The 27,048-nt window shown below is 34.7% G+C and overlaps 1 protein-coding gene and 2 long non-coding RNA genes across 9 annotated transcripts; all 3 read right to left on the reverse strand.

The window, feature by feature from the left end:
- Positions 1-838: 838 nt before the first annotated feature.
- On the reverse strand, positions 839-26,036 carry LOC114297156 (lysine-specific demethylase JMJ27). 7 transcript variants are annotated; one of them, XM_028241528.2, is made up of 16 exons: positions 24,911-26,003; positions 22,705-22,835; positions 21,520-21,619; positions 21,246-21,390; positions 21,066-21,129; positions 6,317-7,100; positions 5,394-5,723; positions 5,016-5,264; positions 4,010-4,858; positions 3,862-3,934; positions 3,689-3,774; positions 3,154-3,273; positions 2,353-2,420; positions 1,501-1,520; positions 1,352-1,414; positions 839-1,255 (listed from the first exon to the last, which is right to left on the reverse strand). In XM_028241528.2, the coding sequence occupies exons 1-14, from the start codon at positions 25,307-25,309 to the stop codon at positions 1,517-1,519; spliced, it is 3,402 nt and encodes a 1,133-aa protein (XP_028097329.2). In that variant the 5' UTR covers positions 25,310-26,003; the 3' UTR covers positions 839-1,255; positions 1,352-1,414; positions 1,501-1,516. The 7 variants fall into 7 exon arrangements, with proteins under 7 accessions (XP_028097329.2, XP_082773300.1, XP_028097327.2 ...); XM_082917174.1 differs by having other exon boundaries at positions 1,352-1,520; positions 21,258-21,390; positions 24,911-26,036; XM_028241526.2 differs by having other exon boundaries at positions 1,352-1,520.
- LOC145820683 (uncharacterized) lies at positions 16,908-20,740 on the reverse strand. The gene is made up of 2 exons (XR_014362705.1): positions 20,602-20,740; positions 16,908-17,118 (listed from the first exon to the last, which is right to left on the reverse strand). It is a non-coding gene; the product is annotated as an uncharacterized LOC145820683 (long non-coding RNA).
- LOC145820684 (uncharacterized) lies at positions 21,668-22,025 on the reverse strand. Its single transcript, XR_014362706.1, has 2 exons — positions 21,885-22,025; positions 21,668-21,763 (listed from the first exon to the last, which is right to left on the reverse strand). It is a non-coding gene; the product is annotated as an uncharacterized LOC145820684 (long non-coding RNA).
- Positions 26,037-27,048: the final 1,012 nt, after the last annotated feature.

Here is a 27,048-nt window from a genome sequence, read left to right on the forward strand (position 1 = left end):
CTTGTGCTTCTCTCTCTAGGGAGATTTCCGATAGTGCTCCAATGATACTTTAGCAACTCCTTTTACACTTCTAAAGGGTAAATCTACACTCAGAGAATATAAATCTATAATTTTAGAGTGTAAATCTAAACTTTTTATGGCTGAAATAAAAGTTTGGGAGTTGTTTCCTCTAGTTTCGACATAGATTTTTTAATTCTCTACCCTTTCAATGATTTCGTCCTCTCTTAAGACTTCTCTCATACCATTGTGGGTGTACCTCATTCTCAAATCTAACTTCCAACGGTATCCGAAGTACGGTAGGGGCAAAGTTGGATAGCGACAATGGAGATGGCGAACTTTCAAGCAGATCTTACTTAGTTTGATGCAAATCTTATTTTTCAGATCACTTGTTTGAGAAGATCAATAATTTTCCCTAGATTCAATAATTTTCCCTAGATCGTAGCTGGTCTTTTTGACGAATTTGTTGTTTTTTTGCTATTTTTTTCCTTTTGTTGTATAGTTTGTATTGTCCTTTGAGATCATATTTTGTATATTGTTGATTTTAATATAAATGTTTTCCATGTTCTCAGAAAAAAAAAAAAAAAAAAAAGGTTTGAAGTTTGATGTATGAAAAAAATAATAGGCACTATTTTTACATTGAAATAGATATTTTACCATTGTTTATTCTTGTTTCCATAAACCACTTGTATTAGTTCAAGTCACTTCAACTATACTAAAGAGAAGTTAATATAATTAGGTCAAAATTATGAGATTTGCGATATTTTTCTAAATCTCATAGGTGGTCATTATAATTTACCCAAACAAATACTATTTAAAAATAAAAATAAAATAAATCAAGTGATGAACCATTTCCCCCCTTCTTTTTTCTTTTTTTCACATTCCATTTTCAGAATTTAATACAAGCCTAGGCATTACAGAAATTGACCTATCTCCAAATACTCTTAATTTTCACACATACTACTTACTGAGGATTTATTTGGTGCTGATGACTACATTTTTTGTATTGACATCACTAAATTAAAAAAACTTAAATAATACTAAGACTATATTTGGATCATCAATTTTGGTAAAAATTTGACCAAAAAAAAAAAGGCTTGTATTTTATTTATATTTCCCTCACATTTCCTTTTCCTTTTCAAATCCCTACTCACATATGTGATCCAAACACAACCTAAGGGCATAGCTATAACTCTATAAACCACTTCCAGCTCCAACAAGTGCTTGTACTTCTTGAAAGAGTGAAAATAGTTGGGACCTGTTACATGCACACAAAACCAATTATTTCATATTATTTGCAAAGAATTTATTATTATTGATATTATTAATTTAAAATTTAAAAAATCAGACATACCTGAGGCCATGAGATGTATTTTTTCTTGACAGTCGATTTAAATCCTCTCATGTTGAACAAAACCTATAAGAAAATATATAACCTCTAATTTTTCTACCTTTCACTAAACCAGACACTGCTTTCTTTATTGAACCGATACAAGTTCATACCTAAAAAGTTTAGGAATTACCTACAAAAACAAAACCAAAACCAAAAACAAGAATTAGTAAATTCTAAGGTTGTATCGCAACACATTTTTATTGACTTGACTTCTGCAAAAGGTACCGATGCTGAATTCTGGATGAAACATAAAGGCAGATATATACTTTGGATGATTACATCTATCCAGATATGAAAGAATCCTATCACTGTGTTAAATGCACCAGAAGCATTTAAGTGTGTGATGTCAGTCTTGTAGCATTTCAAAAGCAATTATGATGCTGAATATAGGATGGAATACGAAAACAAACAAATAATACGATTTTACAAGTTCAAATTTGGACATCAGCTCTATAATAGAGTCAACTTAAAAAAGAAGTCAATCAAACTCTTTTGAAGTTTGTAGAAAACAAATGGTGTGCCTACATCAAATTGAGGCATGAGGTCTACACCTTTTCTTGCAAGTTGCAAGCATTTGATTAGAATAAAAATTTGTAATAAAAAGCAAAAATTGGAATTTTAATTATAAAGGAATCCTTTGCATGGACAAATTTAAATTTTCTTGTGTTTTTTGCAAGAAAATAAAGATTAGTTACCATGCTAATATGGGTTATATGGAGAAATTAGTTTTCTTATAGTTTCCACCACTTTCACACTAAACAAACTCGTAAAAAGTAACATTTTTTTCTCTTTCCTGCATTTTCCACTACTTTCATCCTAATCAAACTAACGGCTTAAGGGAATCTAGAAACAGTTTTTGAATTTTGAATTGCCACTTCAAGAACATAAATCTTTGATGTAGTTGACAACAGGCCAAATATTAGCGAAATAATAAAAACTCAGAAGCAGAAAATGGATCTTACTCATTTGACATAAGACTTTTGGCTTCTCTCACAGCTGAACTTACAGCATAAAGCGTCATTTTTTTAACCTGTAGAGAGAGTAAAATCGGCACAGGTTCAGAAATAGTGCAACTATCCAATATCCACAGCTTATCTGAAAGTCATTTCTCAGTTATGTCCATTTGACATAAATCTGCTAACCTCTTTTTCATTTGAAGTATAAATAAGGCACACTCATACAAGCGTATCTGTATAGTAAAAAAAAACTCTTCTTTTTATTCCCTTATCTGAAATGTACCTGTTGCCAATTGTAAATTAAAGCATTTGGCTCAAGTGAAGGAGTGCATCTAGCATATTATGTGATCAATGAATACCAACAAGACCATGAAGAGAACCTTTCTTGCGAACCACTCCAAATCTCCATCATTAGCTTTAATTCAAGATATGCAACATAAATTCAAAGTTGACATTCTCATTTTACAAGAAAAAACCAGGAGGAGAATGATGGAAGACAGGATTTGGTTTATTTCCCGTAGCATCTTGGCACTCATTTAATTTGCAATATCATAATCTTAAAGTTTTTCCATTTTACTATCTAGAAAGCTACACTTCTGATAGAACTCAAAACTTAAAACACCAGACAACGGGATTTCATGTTAAGATTGACACGAACCCAGTACAAGCAAACAATGTTAATTGACAAGATATAATATCATGGTTGAACTGTGTTGATCTGCATCTATTCTTTATATCATAGGAAAATCTAATCTGTTGGCACACATGGCAAATGTACTGAAAGGGAGTATGTAAGCAAAGAGGTACCTCAAGCTTATCTTCCTTGGCTCTATGGTGTTTTGGGAGCATGCGGAACTCTTCAGTTAACCGAACACATTCTTCAACATTTTCAGGCGATACAAAGTCAAGGGCCACCTTAATACAGGACTGGAATAATAAAACAAAATAGAATCAACAACCAGATAATGAACTTGCAGATAGAAGATCCCAAACAAATTTACATGAATAAAAATAATGCTAATTAGAGAGCCATCAGATCCCAATAAAAGGAATGCCCTCATTGCTGGTGGCAGTTCACTGCGGCCCTAAGCAATTCCTATTACATATATATGTTTATATACATAGAAGAATTACCCAGCTTGCTTAACCAACTAGAAAGAGTATAAAGCCCTAATCTTATATGTTAATCAGACATACAAGAACAAAAATTGTTTCAGAAACACACAATATTTGAATGTCAAGCAGGAAAATAAGCATGTCAGATAAGTAAGATTTCATGGAAATCTAATAACTTATATGCCAATTATTTATTTATTTATTTTTAGTTGGTGGAGTCAATTACCTGTCTATTTCTCACTTGATGAGGACATCCAGCTGGAATGAAAACAGCCTCGCCAAGATATTGCTCAAATGTCCAGGGTTCAACATCTGGCATAGAACATCAAGCATTATTGTACCGCAACAGTGTGTTACTACTTCAAACACTGTCCAGACAAGCATAGAAGAGTTCCTTACTGAATTCTGCTTTCAGTTGTTTCTTATGCTTTTCATTTAAGAAAAGGGTCTGATCATGAATAGGATGAACAACCTGAAAGCACCATAGGAAAGAAATTAGTCTGAGTCAGAACAAATATACTATGAATGACAAGCAAATGATACTCACAGAATTTACAGGAAGATTATTTATGTGGCGAAATTCTTTCTTGTGCTTTTGTAGGTATTCCATTAACTTCGGAACATCCTGCCTGCGAAAGATGTCCCAAACAGCACCTCCATGAACAACCTTTGACTTGTCATTACTTTGGAGTTCTCCTTCAATTGGTTCAAGGTTTGACTTCCTTGACCCTGGATCAATAACTCCATCATCACCTGCAAAAGAAATCCTCAAACCATCTTTCCCATTGGTAAGCCTCCTTGCCACTACATTGCTAAAAGAACGGATAGATTCTTGATTGGACGTATCTCTCTCAGCGGCAAGTTTGTTTTCAGCTTCAAGTCCATTTGCTGAATGTAAATCTTCAATGTAAGGAAAATTGGAGGTCAGGCCAATCTCATTTCGGGAGGAAAAATTTTTCCAATCCAAATCCCTACAATTGGAACTACTGAAACTTTCCTTTTTGGCCTGATCTCCTTCCTGTTTTATTGACTTCCTGAACATCTTTTCAGTCAAAGATGAATCCCGGTCAACAAAGTCAATGTGTTCATCTAGTTGATCCTTTTCTGAGAGGCATTCAATTCCTTTCTTCACACTCCTATCCATGGATTCGTTTAGCTCACAATGATTGAATGTCCTTGATTTTGCAACGACACACTGAGTAGACACATCATCCTTGTCGGCTCCATTGCATGGTGAAGAGTTTTCCTTAAATTCAGCATGCTGCTTACCCAGTTGATGCATCGTGTCATCATTATTTTGTACTGGTGAATCAGTTTCATAAATGCCATTGCATCTTGAAGAGTTGGCTTGGTTAGTCTTGTGCTTTTGGCGATCAGGAATCTGAACCTTAGTACTCTGCAGATCAAGAAATTGCAGATAGTAAAATTTTCCCTACATTCAGGAAAAAGCACCTGACTGGGGAAAAGAATGTGCTTTTAGATTATTAAAAAAAGTACATATATCCACAGAAAGAAAAAAGACCAACATATTGTTGTTTAACCAATTTCATTACCTTAACTTCTTGTCCCTCTATTAATATGCCATCAGCTGAAACAATTTCCCCCCTGTTTGCATGTTCAGCATCCACATTATCATGGGCACGATGTCTCTTCAGTGACTGTCTAATAAATCCAACCACCTCATCTTTTCCACCATAGAGTTCACGTAAGTCTTCAGCTGCATATTTCTTCCTCGTTTTTTTTATGCGTTCATGTTGCCAATTAGCAACCTTAACCTTAGCTACATGAGTTAGTACATTCACCTGAACCCAGATTAGGTAACAGTTAGGCACAAGATATCTTAAAAGTTAAAACACAGAAGAACAGTCTAAACAGAATTTATATAACATCAAAAATCAATATAACAACTTTCTATCGTTTAGCAAACATACCGCATCGGACATATCACAATGGAGTTTTGTAACTGAATCACCTCTACCAAGTTCATCAGAAAATCCATATGCAATATATGTTTTGGGTCCCAAGTCAGGTTTCAGCATTTCGTGAGGAAGCTTTGTAGCAATGTTCAGAAGACCTGATTTTGGATCAGTATAGTCACTATAGGGCAGTGCTGCAATAAATTCGGCACCATGCCTGGGTAAGCGCTCTTCAAATAAAGCTGAGGGGGGCCAGTCCTTCAGCTTCAACATCTCTGGCCACCCACTCTTATGCATACGACCCTCCAAGTATCCCTTGAAGAATTGGTGAATATTAATCTCAACCTATGCAACAATAAGAAATAAAAAAAATTAAGAAACTTGGAGTCTATTGCCTGAAGATTGAACATAATTCCCAACAAGAAGCACTCTGAACTTACAACAGTGAAAAACATTAAGAGGAATAGAGTGGGGAAAAGACTATATATATAAGTTGCAGCTACAGAAAACATCGTTACAATAGTTTTGTGATATGGTGTGTATTTCCCTTCAATACTTCACTTTGAAAGTCAGCTTACTGGCTAAGAAAATGAAGATATATGTCAACTACTATTCATGATGAAACAAAAAAGGATTTACAGCTGTGGCACAAGGTATAAAAGATTCCTTATTTTTTGGAAGTAAATTAAAAAAATAATAATAACAATATTGCCCCTGGCCCTCTGACAGGACAATGTTTGGGCTTTATACATGTGCCTGTATCCATGTATTAGAACAATCACAATATGGCCATTCAGACTCCTTTACATAAGGAAGTGGTAAACCCATTTGCAAGCCATTAAATATGATATCAGTTGTGAGATTGACAATCGAGGATTCAATGAGGAAGTGGACCATCCAAACAATATTTTCAAAAAATATAAAATAAAATGGCCGACCTCACACCAATCCAAGCAATCAAGGGCCTTTACGCTTGTTGTCTCCTCTTTGAACTTTCCCTTGGCACCTTTTTCTCTAAGAGCTCTCCACATAACCATTGGTTCCCAACTGAGGCCAGACGTCCTGTCAAGAACATTTCTAACAATCACAGGCTCACCTTTCCTCCAGTGTTGCTGGAAATGCTCAATGTCATGATCTTCCATGTTGACAGCATTTGGACAGTACAAAAAGTTATCATGACTGTTCTCTCTGAAAGCTGCCTGCCTGATTTTACAATCTATTTTGCTGTTCCCTTCGGAACCATTTGGTGGGCACAAAGAACATCTTTGAGAAAAATCAACCTTGAGCGACTGATAATTTCTAGTAAGGTCCTCTGCATTCTTAATCAACTTCATTACCCAGTTAGCTTTGAAATTGCGTCTCAGCACCAAATTTGCAGTTCCGCAACCTCCACGCTCTTTTGGCGGGCATGGAATTCCACCATCAGTATTAGCTCTCCAAACAGGAAATTGACAAGACACATAAGCTTCATTATTATTGGCAGCAGACACCATTTGTCTCTCCCGCCGGTATCTTTTTCTTTCTGCAATAGTTTGATGCTCCCCAACTGTCATTGGACCATGTTTTCTTTCTACAAATTGTTCGTGAGATGTTTCTGCTTCAGTACCTCCAGGTTGGCAACCCTCTCTTAGTTCATGACAACAAGTGAGACACAGATCATAGGAACAACCAGGGTTGGGGCAGCTTCGGTAAAAATCAACAATGGATGTACTGCAATTGTCGCTGTCAAATAAGGAGATGTGAACAGTTAACCATTTGACAACAAAAATGAAGATGTAGAAAAATTTATCTCTACTCCAATGATATGAAAACAGTAGTAGCTGCTTAATAACCAGACAGGATTATTTATCCATCTACTAGCAGGCTTGCCTGTCCTGCGCTAGAAATGACCATGGATGTACATTGCTGTTCATTGATGCTAGGAAAGGGCTGTTGGATGCACTATATTTGTAAACTAGTTTAGGGCTGCCAGTTATTTTTCATGGCAATTTTGGTGCTTGTAAGTAGGGCGTAGGATTTTTCTCCTTTTTGTTTGATAAATGATACAAAGTCGGATATTTATTCCTACAACCTCTCCACTTTTATTAGACATTGAACATGAAATGTTGCACGACTATATATGGTCCATATTGTAGATCATATTGCTGTACAATTCATGTTCTCATTCACAATGCAAGTTATCATTCTTGCAGTAACAAATTAAACATAGAAATAAACAACACTTTTTCATCTCTAATATCATTAAGTCATTATAAAGTAAAAAAATAATAAAGAAACAAAACAAAACAACCAAAAAAAAAAAACACTAAAATGCCTTCGATTATGTCCATCTTGATTACAAATCAATAATTCAAACTAATGTTTGTTCAAACTGTTGTACAAAAGTTACAAGACTGAGATTAGGGTTCAAGTGGAACTATGGAAGAGAAAGATGAAAAACAAAACTACACACAAATTATGTATATGGCTGATTATACTAAAAGCATAAAAAATTAAGACAATAAAGAAATTATGCGACAAGAAGATTATATGACGTCCACTCCACAAGTCCAAGACCTAAGCTTCCACCCACAATAATGAGTTCATACTTGAAATGCCAAAAAAAAATACCCTTGCATATCATCCTCTAGTTGAGATTGTGACTTGGCAAGATGGTAAGTCCTATCCAACTTAGCGTTGTGGTGCAGTGCAAGTTGAAGTCATGGGAGATTTCTCCACAAAAATGTAGGGGTAAGGTTGCCTATTGTAAGCGGGAGTCCTATGCACTGGGGACAAACTTTTTTATATCAGGTTCCATTTATAAGAGAATCCTCATTTATCACTTGAATATAGGCACAGTATTCAAGTTAGACCTTGCTTATAAACACTGAAAAAAATTCCAAACCCCCAAAATGCGAGATATGAGAAACATAGATCAATGATATAGAATATAACTCAAGGCATTATCACAACTCCTTACAAATTTCCATCTCAATTCCATCAATGTCAATGCTAAAATGTGTAAGCAAATGTTTAAGAAAACCCCATATTCACTTACAACTCATAGACTAGAGCATCTAAAACACTATTCTCCCATTCTCAAGCAATTAGTTATCACCTAGATTTTTTCTGCTCAGAAAAGGAAAAATCAGAAGTTATAACCTTCTTTATGGTTATTCATATATGATTTTGTTTCTTGAACACATTTAAGTCTAAGAAGCTATCATCTTATTTTTCTCAAAATAGATTAACCTAACAAAAAAATTTGTCTATAATTCACAACACCGCTCTCCCTTGCATGGACACAAGAAATCCACAAGGTGAAGGCAGCAGGTACACAAGAAAACTAGGGATTGAAAACACCATGAGCATCCACAATCAGATAATGACAACGAAAAAAAAAGGAAGAGGTCAAAAATTGCGGCCTTAGTTCATATAATTTTATTGTTTTTCCTTCTTTTCTTTCTTCGCTGGAATGTTTACATTTTGGTCACGTATGATTCTATCTGGAGGAATAAATTCCCAAAATTCATCCAAGCTCGTTTCCAATTAAAATCTCTTTATTCATCACAAAATCATTTCAACCTAGGAAGCACGAATACGGACACAAACATGGGACATGGCAATTTCAAAAAAATAGGACACAGACACAGACACAGTAGGGATACAACAAAAATATATATATTTTTATTTGCTATGTATAAATAAAAACACTAAATCTATAAACATCCATAATTAATGAAAACTAATACCAATTGAGCATTAAAAACAAACTAAATTTAAATTAGCTATAAACTACACGTGTAGGCTCCAAGGATCATTAGAAGCTAGTTTGTCAATTTCACAGCTGTGGTTAGAACCATGTTGCATTATCGCTGGTTTGATATGAGTTCTATATATATTTTTAATTCAATCCTTTTCTTTCCAAATATCACAATATGACCTCTGAAATTAGCTATGAGAAATAAAGTAAGATCCCGTCGTGTCCACGCCATGTCCCCACAAAAATTATATATATTAAAAAATTTGTCACTTGGTGTGTCCTCATGTGTCCCTGCTGTATCCATGCCCATACGTGTCCGACACTTCTACGGCATATTTTGAAGTGCCAGTGCTTAATAGATTTCAGACATGCTAAGGACAATGAATCTTGAAACTCTATGCATCCAAATTGATAATCGTAGAAGTTTGAGTCATTCGAAAGTTAATGCTTAGAAGACAACAAAAAAAATTGTTGGTAAGATATATTCGAAAATTATACATAAATATGCAAGAATGATATTTCATTTTAGCCAATTGTTTGAGACTTTTAGTTAGTGTTTGTTACAATGATTGATGAACTAGAAAAGTAGTTTGGATCTAAAATACTAGGAACATGGATCGTTTGGGTATGTGGAATGGGAATGCAAACTGGTCCGCTTCACGTTCTAAATTGTTGTACAATAGGGGCAAGGTTTTAAAAAACAGCAGCAACCGGTAGCTCCGTTATGTAACGGTTGTGATGGTTATCGCCAACTGTTACGTGGCTATAACGGTGTGATTCACAACCGTAACAACCATAACGGCCATTACATTGCCACTGTAGCACCTTTACGGCCGTTACAACCACTACACTTTTATTTTTCAATTTTTATTTTTTTTATTATAAATTTTGTATATAATGCTATTTTCTCATTTTATTTTCTAGTTACATAGAAATTAAGTAAAAATCTTATCTATATATGTTTTGAATGTCCAATCTTTTAGTTCTACAAGATTTTATTACTTTTTCACTTAATTATGTTTGAATATTAACTTATATCTATTTCTGTTATGTTAAATTTATTGAACAAAATTTAAATTTCATGTTATGTATTTTTACTTTCATGTTATGTATTTTTACATTATTATGTTTGTCTTTTGAACTTATGTTTATGACATTAGTATTTTAATATTAAACATATTTCATGTTTTTTCTTAACAAATTGGAAGTTTTCCATAAGTATAATTAGTAAAATAAAGAAAATTAAATAAATCCAACAATAGGAAATATATCCATAGCGACTTATAAAAATTAGTGTATATATATTGGATCATGTTTTAAAACTAAACAAAAATACTAAAAATCATTTTGAACCTCACTAAATGTGATTCTGAAATAAAAACATGCGTATCGGTATGTTTTTCTAAAGTTGTGCAAAGAATTAAAAAATTCATGATTCCGATTGCCGCTACCGTTACGCTACGGCCATTACACTCCACAACCATGTCAACGCTACAGCTGCCGTTATGATCACCGCCACCGTTATTTGAATCCTTGAATAGGGGTAAACTCGTATAGTTTACAATATAAGTGTAAAAAATAATGTATAGAGAAAGAGAGAGAATAAATTGTATGTATTATTATTGATTGATATATTGATATCTATTACAATGATTCATGATTCCTATATATAGAAGAGGGTGAGTGTGTAGTAGGTAAGGAGTAGGTGAAGTGGAGGTGGTAGTGGTGTAGTGGGTTAGGTTTAGTGGAGTAGGTGAGGTGGTAGTGGTGTAGTGGGTTAGGTTTAGTGGAGTAGGTGAGGTGGTAGTGGTGTAGTGGGTTAGGTTTAGTGGAGTAGGTTTAAGTGGGTAAAGTAGGTGGAGAGTAGGTGGATTTTAACAGCAATAAGAATTAAGGTACTTGATCATAAGCTGTTTAGTTTTTAAGAGTCATAAACAATTTTTTTTACTCTAATAAAATAAAACAAACTACACATAATCATTGTCGACTACTTCTCAACCTCCCATTCTCCAATCACAAAGCTCTTTTTTTTCAACTTAACCACGGTTACTTTTTTAACCCTAAATCCACTAACCACAGTTGACACATGCAGTTAAGGATTTAGGGAGCATAATCAATGCCCCCCCCCCCCCTCTCTCTCTCTCTCTCTAAAACCTTCACTTTGCTAGAAAACGAGAAAAGTTCTGTCATCGTTGTTTCTCAAACTACCGATTGTTTGTTGTTCAGTAAACTTAAAATTTTGCCAAATTGGGAATATTTGTAGTACAAATAGGTTGTTGTTGTTACCTTATCTTGCTTCTCAACCACAAATATGGGTGTGTACTCTCTTTCAATTTTGTGTTTTTTGTATTATACATAAGTGCTTATTTTTATCTTGGTTTGTTGTTTCCAGTTGTTAAGCTTGTGAGATTTGAAAAAAAATAGAGCTATGACCGACTACATTTTGAAAAAGAAGATGTCGTGGAGTGTGAGAATTTCATCTTGTACATATCAAACAACTTGTTTTAGTGCAACACTTAAATTTTTATCAAACATCACCTTAATCTAAATTTGATAATCTTAGTCAAGATGCATAAATTGCTTGGATTAATGCCTAATATCGTTGCAACTTTACGTGTAATTCATCTTGAATTAATTAACTAAAGTATGAATTAATTAATGCAAATCAAGATGATTACGCTTAATGATGGATTATTGAGTTGCTTTGGTGTTCTTATGTATTGCTATGATTTTTCTTTCAAAAACACAATTCTGCTAGGGTGTGTCACTATAAGTGCGTTGATAAATGTTAGATCACCAATTGTCCCAAAAGTTTAAGTTGTTAGAAAATGGGCCTTACAATATATATCAAGCTAATACTCCCTCTCACATGTGAATTTGCCTCACATGTACAAAGACAAACAAATCGAGAAACATCTACCTAGGAAAACAATGATGGAAAAAGTATTCTTAAAAATTAAATAAGGGATGTCTCTATCTGTGATGTAAAAGCCAAATCTTCTCCTTAAACGTATCATAGGTTTCCAACTTGTGAGATTGCTCAACCTAAACTCATTCATCCATTAAGAATCCAAAAAGTAAAGGCTTGCCTCTTCTTACCACGGCCAATCATCTTTCTCGTAACGAGGTTTGCAAAACACAATGTGTAGGAAAGAATGTTGCACAACAATAATAGAGAGGAGATTGTTAAAGAGGTTAGGAGCATGAAAGGCAAGAGAAGAGAAATGAATGGAGTAATAGGAATTGAACCTTCATTAAACACTGAAGAAGAGAGAACGATCAACCACTTTTATTTGTTGTCGACCTTAACACATAGCATATCAGGAAACAAATAAGATGGAATCTTGGTCAAAAACACCCTTAATGAATGTTGTAGGGATGGGAATAATTGTGACAGGTGGCACTCAAGGCAATAGTAATATTACTTTAATGGGAAAACAAAAAAAGAGGTAGATGTAGATGTTGATGCACCCATCTTTAACATGACGTGATAGAATGTTTCCATCTCTTCCTTGGTAAAGGTCATTGACTCTGATAAAAAACTAAGAGAAGTAACTGGGGAAGCAAGACTCTGCAGTTATAGGATGGTGAATACTGGTACAACCCAAGATCCACCCTTACCCTACATTACACGGACTCGGGAGTAGGACACTTTAAAATTAAAAATTGAGAATACGTGGATATGGATCCAAATTTGGATACGGGTACGGGGATACGTTAAATAGTTATTTTTTAAACATATTTATTGTATGAAGATGAGTTAAAAAAAAAGCTAAGGAATAATAGATTTTGTTAAAAAAAATAACAAATAAAATATAAATAACAAATAAAAATTATAAAAATTATTTTAGGTATAAAATAAATTATATTATATATAATAAAATAAATTATTTTTATTTTAGGCATCAAAATTATATTATTTATGATATTATATTATATTATATTTTTTTTGGGTGAATAATATTATATATTATTATATTAATGTAATTTATATTATATAATATAAGTCTAATTAAAAAGAAGAGAAAGAGAACAGAGAGAAGAGAGAAGAGGAAGACGAGACAACAAAAGAAAAGAGAGAGAGAGAGAGAGTAGAAGAAGAGGGAGATCGAGAGGAGAGGAAGAGGGAGATCAAGAGACGAGACAAAAGACAGATCAAGAGAGAGAAGATAGAGAAGGAGATCGAGCATTGAGCGAAGAAGATCAATGTCGAAGTCGAAGCCGTCGAAGCCAACGATCAGAGGGATCAAAGTCGGCAACCAGATCGATGTCTTCACCATCTTGAACGGCGACCAGGTTCTTTCTTGCTCTCTCCTCTTTCATTTCTTTTGCCGTATCCATTTGTAACAAGCCGTATCCTAACCGTATCCCGCACTCGTACTCGTGTCGTGTCGGCACGGGTACCTCCGAAAATCCAAAGAGTCTGTGTAACGTACCCCTTACCACTAGTACGACCTTTTCTACCTCCCAACTAAGGTTGACCATGAAATTTCCAACAATGCTCCCTATCATACCTCGATTGATTGTAGTAATCACATAAAAAATTATCCTTATCATCAGACATCTCATTAGGCCGACCCCTATTAAGTTTCTTACGTTCTAACTTGGAGTCACAAGAAATAGTAGTAACTAGATAGAGTTGAACTCTCACAAGGATGTAGACAGATAGGGGTGAGCATGGTTCGGATTGGTTCAGTTTAGTCATAAACCAAGACCAATCCATTAGTTACAGTTCCATCAAATTTGGAACCAAACCAATCTATGAAAATCTTGGAATCAATCCGAACCGAACCACTAAACCACAGTTCGGTTCGATTTGGAACTGCAATTTTAAAAAATATTATTGTTATTCACAATATGATCACAAAATATTATTCACAACCTAAGAATTGTTTACATGATTATTTAAAACTAGTTCTATCATTATACAAAAATATATTTATAATAGTAGAGAGTTATAATTTATATATATATATATTCGATACTAATAAAATATTTTAGTATTTACATTCAGTAACAAATTATATATAAACGATCCGGCTTAGTTCCAACTAGATTCGTAACTATAAAACCACGAACCAAACCGTGAAGTATGGTTTGCCTATTTCAAAAACCAAAACCAAACCGTGCGGTTTGGTCTGGACCGAGCCGGTTCACGATTTTTTTGATTTTTATGCTCAACCCTATAGACAGAACATAATCTTGTGCTCACTCTCTTCATGATAAACATAGGCAAAGGCATTATGTTTATCATGATTTGGATCCTAACCTGATCATATGCTAGACCTAATCTAGTAAGAAACTCAATAGTCATTTCTTGTTCAATTAACTTCTACAATTTCAAAGCATCCGCAAGATAATCCACACCAATTGTCTAGTTAAGATCCAACTCCTTCCATTAGGCACAAAGTATGTGAAAGTAAGTAGCAACAATATAATCCCTTTGCTTATTGTTATGAATCCGATATTTCAAATCATACATGTGCCATATTGCCTCTTTTGAGTAAGTCTATGCAGTTGCATCCCAAATCTCCTTTGCAATATCCATGAATAAATCACCATTATAGATTTCAAGCCACGATACATCATGGAATTCTCCAAGTCATATTAGTCATGAAAGTGGACCCTCATCCTTTGGTCCACTTTTTTTCCCCCAGGTCACATAACCCATTTTCCCTTACTCTTAATAAACAACTTGACTGACTAACCCATTGAACTTCACTATTGCCTTTTGTTGAGTACAATTTTTAGTCCCAAATGCAACTTGACAAACAATGTTTGATGGTTGTTGAGAAACCACTTTCTTCAGCCATTATTACCTAGTATCTCAAAAAAGAATAGCACAACCTAAAAAGCATGAGCACGAAAATGTGATACTATGACATGAAAATTTTCAAAAAATATAAGACACGACACACGAGGGTCTAGCACAAAATATATAATTGTATATTTTGTCATATGTCATAGATAAGGATTAAAATTATTATATGTCAGGCATGGAAATATTTAATTAAAAAATAATAACAAAATGAAATGCAACACTAATTTCTGAAGTGTAAAAGAAAAGAATAATTACAAATTTATATTGTTTTTCTTTTATCATTTAATTCCCGATTATTTTATTTAAACTCGTAATGTGTTTCGTGTACGTCTAAGTAATATACATACTCCCCAAAAGTCTAAATCGTATCTGAGTACATAAAATTATAAACGATAGTAGGACATGTATGGATGTGTGTTCAATAAGTCGATAAGTCTCCGACAAGTGTGTGGACACGAGGTTTTGAGGCTGCCATTTCCATAAGAGAGGGACCAAAGGCGTCTCAAAGGCAATAGAAGGTCCGAGAGGGGTTGATGGATTTTAGGAGTAGCCACCTGGATATAGGTCCTAGGAAACCATATATATGATATGAGCCTCCAAGGATAGGCACCAATCCCGTCGTTTACCCATAGATAATGAGCTCGGGGGTATGTTACCAAGTGGGAAGGTGTTAAACACTCACTTAGCCTAACCATGTGGTTAGTCTCTATTGAAGCATAATCTTGTTTCATAATTAAGCTAAACGTAAATTTAACACATATATACAAGATGTGAACAAATAATCAAACTAGTAAAACAAATTATTACATGAAAAAAAGAAAGAAAGAAAACAATATGATAAATTCAATAACTAAGTAAAAAAACATTAATCTCATGGCGCATCATAGGCAAGGTGAATATAGCACAAAATCCTAAACTGAAGGAAAATTCCTATCATGTTCCTAAGCATGCAAATGACATTTATAAGCTAAAATAAATAGCTAACAATAATTTATATATGTAATATTCAAGTTTGATTTTAGAAAATTTAAAGGAGGAAGGTGATATGAGTAAAAACAAAAAGCTTATACCTATAAAAGCGTGATTTGAAGAATACAAAGTGCCTGGCCTTGTTCCTCTAATGAAATCCCCTCGGTTGTGAATGATCTTCTCGAGTGAGCTTGCTTGAGGAATGCTTGAACAAGTCTAAGAACTCTAAATGGGATGATATATGCTTGGGATATTCATGTATGTATCAACGGTTCAATCTCTCACCAATTTGGCTAAAATGTATGAAGATCTTCTCTCTGTACGTTCTCCCTCTCGAAATGGGTGAATAGTGGTCTTATTTATAGAGAAAATGGCCTGAAGGATCGAGCCAAAGTCAAGTAGACAAGACTTGGTCGGGCAAGAAAAGTACAACAGCTTTCCAGGCAAAGATGGTGCGGGAGGCCTCAAAGTGGCATGCGCAATAACAAGACCTCACCATGGCACCCGCCATGTGGCCTTCTGACATGCCAGTACGATCTTGGTTCGTGCTGCTTTGCTTTATTACAGTATGTCGTGCGCCGTTTCATTCTAGCACACGCCTAGATGTACGGACGCGCATCAACAGGCTTTTGGTGGTCTATTTTTTGGGGCAAAAACTATGTTGGTCTTAGGATGGTTTGAATTGGTTCAATAGATTTCTAGAGTCATGCAAGCCTTTCTCAATCAATCTCGCTTTCTAAGGAGTAGTTTCTTCTTCTTCTTCTTCTTCTTCTTCTTCTTCTTCTTCTTCTTCTTCATTGGGGATATCACGGAGGTATACGAATCTTATAGTCAAACCAAATGGGGTGTCTACAAAGTGTCATGTCGTGTTAGTGTCCGATGAGTGTTATGACACCTTCTTAGAAGTGTTTGTGCTTCTTACACCACAACCAAGCAAGATTATCCAATAATAGTAAACAAAATACTTAACACAAAGAAAAAATAGTGTCGAGAGAACTTGCCAAAGTGAAGAAGATCCATTGCCGACAAAAAAATGGTGAACTGACCACAACAATGGAGTTAAATAGAGTGGTACCGCTGAGACCCAAGACAAGCACTGTTGCCCTAAAAAATTGGTCTTCCAAACCCCAACAATTCCCTGCTGAGCCAAATGAAGAAGAAACTTGGGTTGCTGAACACTGCTCTATGCCAGTCAAACCTTTTTATAGCTTCATAATTTTTGCAAAAAAGAAAAGATAAAAAATATATTAGGACAACTTGGATTAGAAAAAGAAAAATATAGGAAGAATCAACTCTCCTAATCGATCATGTAGAGTAAATTTTTTATATTTTTGTTTTACATTACAAGAAGTTTGGTTTTATACCCATAAGCACTAGATTCGATGGTTTCTCTGATACCAAGTTGAACATGGTCAAAAAATGAGAGGGAGAGAAGAGAAGAGAAGAGGCACAAGTTCTTGAGATAGAAAGGGAGAACGAAAATTAGGATTCAAGATCAAGGGGTTGGCCTGGTGAATGAGGTGCTCCCCTCTACTGGGCGATTTAAGGGAGCACCTCATTCAAGTGTCAACATTACGCGATATAACTTACCCTTTCACTATTCTTGTCCTATTGATTGTAAGGGGAAAAAAGGATTTTCTCCCTTAATTCCTTGTATTTAAACTAGTTTAGTATAGACTACAAAAACAACATTTTGACAAATATAAGGAAGAATTGTAAAATAACTATAAAGCATACTCAACATGTAAACTTGCATTTGCCAAACACGGCTAATTATGGTGATCAAACTTGATTAATGAAAGAATGGTGGCTGAATATGGAGAAGACACCTCATGTTGCGAGTCATTCTCATGTTGAACACCCACTTTATTTATTCATGCAATTGACCAAGTCTGGTCTCATTTGGAGACTTCACCGAGTGCTAGAGAGAGTAAATCCACGAAGAAAACTTTAGAAGAGATTGCATTAAGGTAAGATTCTCCATCTTCATTTTGTTTTCATGCTTTTGGAACCTTCTCTAGTTCATCTCCTTCTTCAAAGACCTATGATAGTAAACATAGAATCTGGGCTTTGCATGCTTATAGCTAGAGGTGGCAAATTGGTGGGTTTGGGAGGGTCAAATGGGTATGCATTTAAAACAACCCAATCCAAACTCGCCCATTTAATAATAGGTTTATGCAGGTTGGGTTGAATTAGATATGGGTTGGACAATTGAACCCAACCAATACATTTACTTTGTTGAATGGTGGTGGCAGAATGGCGGCCGCGGCGGCAATGGTGGTGGAGTAGTGGTGCACTTGTCTTACTGTTTATTGTGTGTTGCACTTGTCTACCCAATGCGTCCATGCAACCAGTGTTGTCAGGCCCTTTGCTACTTACCCTTATAGGGAGAGCTCACCGTGGGGGGTGGCAGTTCGGCCTTAATCTTGCTGTTGTTGCTGCTGCTTGTCTTGGTGGTGCAATGCCTTTCATATAATTTTTAAGGTTAGGAAATTAATTGCGTTTTGGTTGGGTTAGTATGAGTACATTGTAAATTCATTATGCAAAAAAGGGTTGTTTGCTTATTATATGATACTCTCTTTTTTCCTCTTTTTGATGGGGAATATATGAATGGGTAGTAGAGTGATGGAGGTGTTGGAGTGGTGTGGTGGTAGTGGTGGCAATGGAGATGGTGGTGGTGCCCGTTAAACGATTACCTATGTCCAACCCATTTAAATCCACTTTTAATTGGGTTTGTAAGATGCAACCGATTTATGAATTTGGACGGGTTTAAATGAATTTTAAATGGGTGGAATTGGGCAGGTATAATTGGGGTGGTTGAGTTTGCCACCTCTATTTATAGCTGTTCAGATGGAATTAAACTTGAATTTGGGACTTGTATGGGTCACAACCTACATGCTTGTTGATATTTAACTTAACCACCTGAGCATGATTTTGAACTTGTGCATGTGCTAGAACTGATGCATCCAAGACCAAAGCCAAACCTAGTTTGATTTTGAGGTACTATGGAGTTGTATTTTGGCTTAATTTAAACTGAATATTGGTTTATCGACTTCAAATACTGGTGTCGCAACTGCTAGATGTGAGGGAGGATGTCCGAGTGGTCAGACGTCCAGAGATACAGCCAGACATCTACTGCTTACGTTTGGGCTGAAATAGCTCTCAGGATCTGTATTTCAACTTGATTACAATGTGTTTGTAAAAAATTGTGTAGGCTTGTCTAACGAAGGAACTAAAAAGAGTAAAGGATTTAAGAGGCCAGATTGACATGTGACTTGTCATTATATGATATCTTCGTTATATGTTTGAAGTCCAAGTCAACACGAATTCCCCACAGTAAAAGTTTATTGATTATGTAAGATTTGCAATATTTGAAATGATTTATGGAGTGAAAGATCCCTAATGTTTAGTTATGTTCATTATTCATTATATTTTCAATTATAAGCTATGAAGCACGGATACGGACACAGACACAGATACGGGATACGGCAATTTCCAAAAAATGAGGACATGGGCATGGCAATTTTTTTTTTTTTACATATATTTTTATGTGTTATGTAGATTCATATTACATTCATCCTAAATCAAAATTAACAAACACTAACATAGTAACATTAATTCAATAAATATAACCACTACATTTAAACAAATTAATAGATCATCCATTAACAAAAAAGTCATAATAAACGATAACAAGAACTAAGACGAGAAGGGGAAAACATTCAAAATCTAACAATATTCTTCACAAAAGCACTAAATAAGAGAGGCAAAAGAAAAAAGAAAAAAAAAAAGACTGAGCCTGCCGTGTCCCGATATGGACCCACGTGTCCCCTAAAAAAAAAATATCATTAAATTAAAGGGACACGCCTTCTGGCGTGTCCCCGTGTCCCCGGCGTGTCCTCGTGTCGGACACTGCCACGACACCAATTTTGTAGTGTTCATGTTTCATAGATTATAAGTGATGTCTATAGTAAATAAAAACTGCTCCAGTATAACGTCACTCACTGAGCTTGATAGCTCACCTTTGATTCTTAAATGTTTACAGGTGTAAGGTATGATTAGGACAAAGACATCTTGTGTGCACATGTACATGAAGGCTTTTGCATTTGGAAGATGGGAACTTTTTGTGATATATATATATATATATATAAGGGTAGAAGGATTTAGAATCTTAATTTTGAGTATATGATGTAAGATATTTGTTTGGGATATACATTTCTGGAATGGGAATGTACCTTGGACACTCATCTGATGAATGACTTGCACCATTATCTCCAGTTTTTAAACTAAGCTTCTGCTGTAATTTAAATTAATTAATTATAATAATAGCTGTATTTCCCATCCAGTTTAGGGTAGGCCTTAGTAGCAAAATACTATTGGCCAGTCGCTGTCCGCTGTAGAGTGCAGGGTCGGGGTCGGGGTCGGGGTCGGGGTTGGGGTTGGGGTTGGGGTTGGGGTTGGGACGGTTTCAGTGTGTTTCGGTGCATTGCGGTTATGTTGCAGGGTGTTTCAATGAAAATACTAGAATTTTGTTATTCCACTAGTGTTTCGTTTCAGTCTGGACAAGAAAACGTTTTGGCTGTTTCAATGAAAACAAAAGGATACTTTGTTCGACATTTTAAGCTCATGTAATCTTTTTGTACATATAATTGAAGCAATTCATGAGAAGTAAATGTAACTCCAAACTCAACTGTATATTGTGTCTAACATATTGCTCAAATATTCTCCACATCCATTTATCCCTTTATCTATGTTTGCTTGAGCTTATCTAACGCCATTTCCACTGCTGCAACAAAGTATCTAGAGAAGTACTAAGGAAAACTATGAACCCATTGACATCCCATGGAGAGAGAGAGAGAGAGAATAAAACAAAACAAAAACAACAATATATACACCTACATATGTGTGGGACAAACCCATTTCGGGCTCCCACATCGGTCTGAGAGGCATCCACAATATGATTGGTAGCTGTTTGGCAGGTGGACATGGTTATTAACAATGAAATAGCTACTTCCATGACCTACCTATGTGTTTCAATAGTTTGCAAAACAATTAGAATGCTTTAAAAACAGATGTGTCAAGAAGCAAAAGCAGCAACCTATATAATAACTACAGTTTCAAATGTTTTAACCATCACAGAGGTCTTGAGACATACCAGTATAAACGCTCATCGATGCCAAGTTTAGACCTTGTTATATCCTTTTCTTCCAACTGGATACCTAACAGCATAGAAGAAACAGCATAAACCATATTCTTCCAGACAGAAACAAACCTCCACATCCTTGATTATCTCAAAACCATATTCTTCTAGCCGCACAAACCTCCATTACATTACCTCTTTTATTACCTTGTATTTTGGCTTCTATATCTACTTCAGAGTTCTGCTCCCCATATATATGCCTGAGAACAGGCAGAGCTTTATGTAGCAGGTGCTGCAATCGCTGAAATTTGGTACCGTTATCCAATTCTTTATCACAAGCCTGCCAGATTTTACAAAATAAGCAAACAAATTCCAACACAGATGACCATACAAAAGAAATCAGGAAGGAAAAAAAAAAAACATAGAGAGAGACAGAGAGAGAGAGAAACAAGAGGAGGAAAACACACACCTTCGCAGACAAATACTCCCGTAAGCAAGCTTTGCAATTGCAGTTGCCACAACAAAATGGACATGCATTCTCAACGTCCTCTCTTGTTTTTTCAGGATACCTGTTTTATGATTTTAAAAGAGTAGCACACATCTCAAGGACAACTAAATTTAGTTAAAACAATAGTACAGGTTTGAATATAATTGATTGAGGACTGCATTAGGATGTGATCAAGCAATACTCAAACCAGTCCCAGCTACAAACCCTGACAAGTTTTTTAAAATAAATCATGAGATATCTTAAATAAACATAGATATTTGTGTGTGCATGTGTAGTATTTTACAACTAATTAAGTTGGTTACATTCAACTGCCAACTGAACTCAACTTGGTTTCCAATAAACAGCAGTCAGGTGAACTAGGCTATTAAGGAAGCACCAGAATCAATTCAGCCAAGTATCGGGCTATATGCTTGTTTATCCACCACTCAAAGCACACATGCAGATCATGAAATTAACGATCAGGGTTCTTTTTTGGTTGGGTGGCAGGAGACAGGGCGATTCTGAACACAAGACGAGAAAGGAAGAGATGATCAGAGAGAATAATTAATGCCAAGAGGGAGACAAATAGAGAGTTGTATCTTTCCCTCAAGGGAAAAAAAATTCTGATCACAAGTTATACAATCACCCAACTTTCTTCTAGTAGTAGACTTCTTTGATCTTTCAGCAATTTTTAATTGTGCCACATATAAACCAAATTTCTGAACCATGCACGTTAGTTTAACATAAATAACTGAATAGAAAGCCAACAACCCCCCATTAAACAAATAATAATAAATCGGAGTAAGCTACACCACAAAAACGCATATATATGGCACATTGAATTAGCAAAGTGGTATATATCTACAAATTAGCTTTCCATATCAGTGCCACTGCTTAAAAACAAAAATTAAACAGCAATGCCAAACAATAAATTGGGCCAACTCATCCATCTCTTTGATCTTCCAGTAGCCACCAAGGAAGGTGGCAAAAAGAAAGAAGGAGAGGTAATTGGAGGTGACAGGCACATGCAACGCCACGCCTCCAATCGTCAAAATAAGGAATGTTGTTTCATATTTCAGTAAACATGTTTGCCCAATCATATGATAGAGTTGTTTCAAGAATATTTGCTTAAAAAAATTATCACTAATTACTAGTCACTATTCTTACCACTTTGCAAGACACTCATAGCAGTAGCGTTTCCTTTTACAACTGGAACATACGACAACACCATCCTTATCATTCCGAAAACATTGATGACACATTAAACTCACCCGCTCCTTGTTTTCATTTGTTTTATCCTGAAAAACAAGTTTGTTAGAATTGATACAACTTACACTATTGAACATTAAAGAATAGCTAACAGATCCAAATTCAGTCCACTAATGTATAAACTTTTCTTTTTCACTTTTCAGATATGAAAAACCAAGTCAACCATCCAAATATCTAGCAAGAAGAAGAGGAGAAACATATGGCATTTAAACAAATTTGTTCCTTCTAATTATATGTCAAGGGTGTGAAAGCTAAAACAACACAAATCACATGACCCAAAGTCATATGCATATTCATTCTCATACCTGAGTCCTCTGCTAAATATAAACCCAAACCCATATGGAGACACTGGCAAACAACCCCATCTAATAATCCAGGATGTCATATCAAAGAAAGTTGCAAGCATTCAAAACCAAAAACCAAAAACAAAAAACTGAATAGGTGAAGAGGAAGAGAAAAGAAGAGAAAAGACCAAGTCAGTCATCCAAATATCCAGCAAGAAGAAGAGAAAAGAAACATATGGCATTTAAACAATTTTTTTCCTTCTGATTATGTCAAAGGTGTGAAAGCTAAAACAACACAAATCACATGACCCAAAGTCATATACATATTCATTCTCATTCCTGAGTCCTCTGCTAAATATAAACCCAAACCCATATGGAGACACTGGCAAACAACCCCATCTAATAATCCAGGATGTCATATCGAAGAAAGTTGCAAGCATTCAAAACCAAAAACAAAAAACTGAATAGGTGAAGAGGTAGATATTCATACTCAACTTAAGCCTTAATCCACAATTACTTGGGTGAGAAGTTGGATATCCATCCATATGGCTTATGTTCCCCCTAATTTAAATTCTCTCTTAATGTGCCTTACATCGAACAAAATCTTATCTTGTTCAAGATAAATTTTGTCGTGAATGAGAAACATCAAATTTGTCAAAGATAGTAAGTAGTGTTTCAAAATTCACAATAAAAAGAGAAGAATTCTAAACCAATGTGCTTCAGTGACACGCTCATTCGAATATTGAGTACGAAAGTCAACAACATAGCTTGTGTAAAACACCTCTAAGGTTGAGAGAGAGTGTCATTCCGGCGTGAGAGTGAGTGTACAAGTGGTTCAGGGATTGGGTATTTTGCAGAACCACGCAAATATTGCCGGCTTGTTTGGTTTGTTTTTGGGAGACTTGTTTTTGAAAAAAAATTTGGGAAGAGAGTTTGGAAATTTTTTTGGTTTGTTTGGTTGTATATTTTGAGAGTGTTCTTTTTTTTGAGAGTTTGGGATGATTTGATATTTTGGGAGAATTTGAGTAGATGTGTGTGAGAGAAAAAGTGATTGAGAACGAGAGAGGAGAGAGAAAAAATGATTGATTGACTTGTAAAAGAAATAAAGTGATTTTGAAATTTTTTTGAAAAAAACTCAAGCCAAACAATATTTTAAATTTTTTTTTCTAAAACTCATCTCCCAAATGCAAACCAAACATACCCTGCATATTCAATCGTCTTGATTTCATCTTTATTTCTTTCCATTACGAAGTGATATGAAATCATAATAAATAAATAAAGGTTGAAACAATATCTAGAACAAAACAATTACTCACACTGTTTCATCAACTATTCTTTTCCTCATTATTTTATAAACCCAAATAAGGAATAACAATTTTTTTCTTCTCATGGTGAAAAATGAAAATGAAAGTTTGAACATTTTAATCTAGCATAATATAATATAAAAAATTAAGATTCTTAACATATAAAACCTCCGTTTGAGAAGAGTTATTTTGGGATTTTTTTTTTATAAAAGACAAAATAAATTATTTTAACTTTAAAAAAATAAAATATCACATATAATCCATAATTATTACGCTTTTCTCTTATAAGAAAAGTCAAAAAAAAAAATTAAAAAATCAAAAAAAATTATTCTCAAACCAAACTTTTTAACCTAAATTATAAAAAAAAAAAAAAAAAAAAAAATCAAAAAGTAAAAAAAGCCAACCCACTCGCCGACCGACGAAATAAAAAACGCAAAGATAAACTGTAGCAGCAAAAGAAAAGTATACTATAATATACTACTGTACAATTAAAAAATGTAGCAAATTCAAACTCACCAATCCAATGACTGTCGACGACTTTCTCTTTTCCAACCCACGAATCTTCTTCATATTCTCACCAGAATTAAACATTTTCTCACTGATTTTCTCACCGGAATTCAACATTTTCTTATTAACTTTCTCTGCCTTAAACATCAAGAGCTGTTGCTTCAACTCAATCTCAGTCCCACACGCTTCTTCATCATCCGAACACCCCCTCTTAATCTTCGCTCTCCTCTCGGATCCACCACTCGACCTTCCTTCATCATCAAATTTTCTCGCGATTTTCTTCATACTCGCTTTCTTCGGCTGATCGCAATGGTTCTCGCAATACGGCCTTCCCGTCAAAGCCCTCTCGTTGCACCGCCATCTCTGACAGCCCTGTCTCCGGCAACGGTGATCCGACGAGACCTCCATCACAACCGATCACCAAAAATCCAACGTCTGGGATCGTTTTCACAGCGATCATTCAAGATCTATCTCCATCAAACCGATCGTAATTTGAAATCCATGAATTGGGTTTTTGTATGTATGTATGCATGAGAAATGGCTTGAAATTTTTTGGATTCGATTTTGATTCTGTGCTTAGCTTTTGTCGCAAGAAAGAGAGGCGATTAAGAGGAAAAATGTATTGAAAAACGTAACAGAGGGGTTAGAAAATTCATGTGTGAATTGGGAATTTTGAGATGATGAGAAAATTTTGATCTAAGAATGGAAAGTCGCGAGACCGGAGATTGTGCTGAAGGAAGAAGCTAGGAAGAAACGGACATTGTTATTACCATTGGTGAGCACGCATGGTTGACGCCAGGTCAATTATTCCGTGTAAGCTTGAGTCAATTTATACTTTTTCTTTCTAAAATTATGATTTTGGGGGATGTTTGGATAACACAAAAAAATAAAAAAATAAATAATTTTTTAACCTTATAAGAAAAAAATGTAAAAAAATAAAGAAAATTATTTGATAATTTACATTAATTTTTTACCTTTTGGCTAAAAATTGTAATTCCCAAACAAAGCCTTATCATTGATTGTTTTCTCACTTTTGATCAATTTTTAACCTATACTCGACCTAAATTCATGCTAAAAGAGTAATTCATAAATAAATGAAAAAAAAAAATTAACCTATACTTGACCTAAATTCATACTAAGGGTCCGTTTGACAAGGAAGGTTGGGGCTAAAATAGTCATAAAAGGCAAAATAGGCTATTTGAGCCATAACAAACAAAACATCACATCTAACCCATAATCATTACACTCTTCTCTCACAAAAAAAGTCAAAAAATTCAAAAAGTCATTTTCAAACCAATATTTTTAGCCCAGGCTAAAATAGTCAAAAAAGCCAAAAAACTAATCTACTTTCCAAACGGAAGCTAAAGAGTAATTCATAAATAAATGCAAAAATATTCTTTACATTAATGTGGGAGGTAAGTCTTGAACAATTACGTTGCAGGGCAGCCAAACAAATAAGACGACGGTTGAACAAGACATATTTTAGTGTGTTTAGATAAAAAAATTTGAATATATGTGCAACGTGATATTAAGGTCAAGTTTGACATCTTTAAAAAAATTTAAAAAGTCAAAAAGTCACTATTCTATTTAAGTTACATCATCTTATTTAAGTAACATCATCTCTCTATCACATCATTTCAAACCTAACCCATATTTCATAAAAAGTCAAAAAGTACACTTATTTAGGACACCCCAAACAACCCTTAAGTCAAATAGTCAAATCCGAGCAATAAGTGGACCAAGTTAATAATAAGGCCTTCATTTAGGATGTGAGTTGGTTTTTTAATTTTTTGATTATTTTAACTTAAGGCTAAAAAATTTAGTTTGGAATGAGTTTTTTAATTTTTTTGACTTTTATAAAAGAAAAATAGAATGATTATGATTTGAATGTTATTTTTTGTCTTATTAAATTAAAAAATTTATTTTATCTTTTTTTTAACAAAAATAATCCAAATTCAACCCAAACTTTCATGCTAAATGAAGCGAAGGCCACATTAGTATGAGGTTGTGCTTTATCATTTATTGAAAAAAAAGTCATAAATGTGGGATACTATCTTGTCCGAGTGGAACAATAAGGTAAAGTGGTAACTAGTGACTGCCCGTAAGAACAAATAATTTAATTAATTCTAAGAATATGATATATGCGA

Source organism: Camellia sinensis, chromosome 2 (assembly GCF_055761805.1).
Source record: "Camellia sinensis isolate YWXY chromosome 2, ASM5576180v1, whole genome shotgun sequence".
Taxonomy (NCBI): Eukaryota; Viridiplantae; Streptophyta; class Magnoliopsida; order Ericales; family Theaceae; genus Camellia; species Camellia sinensis.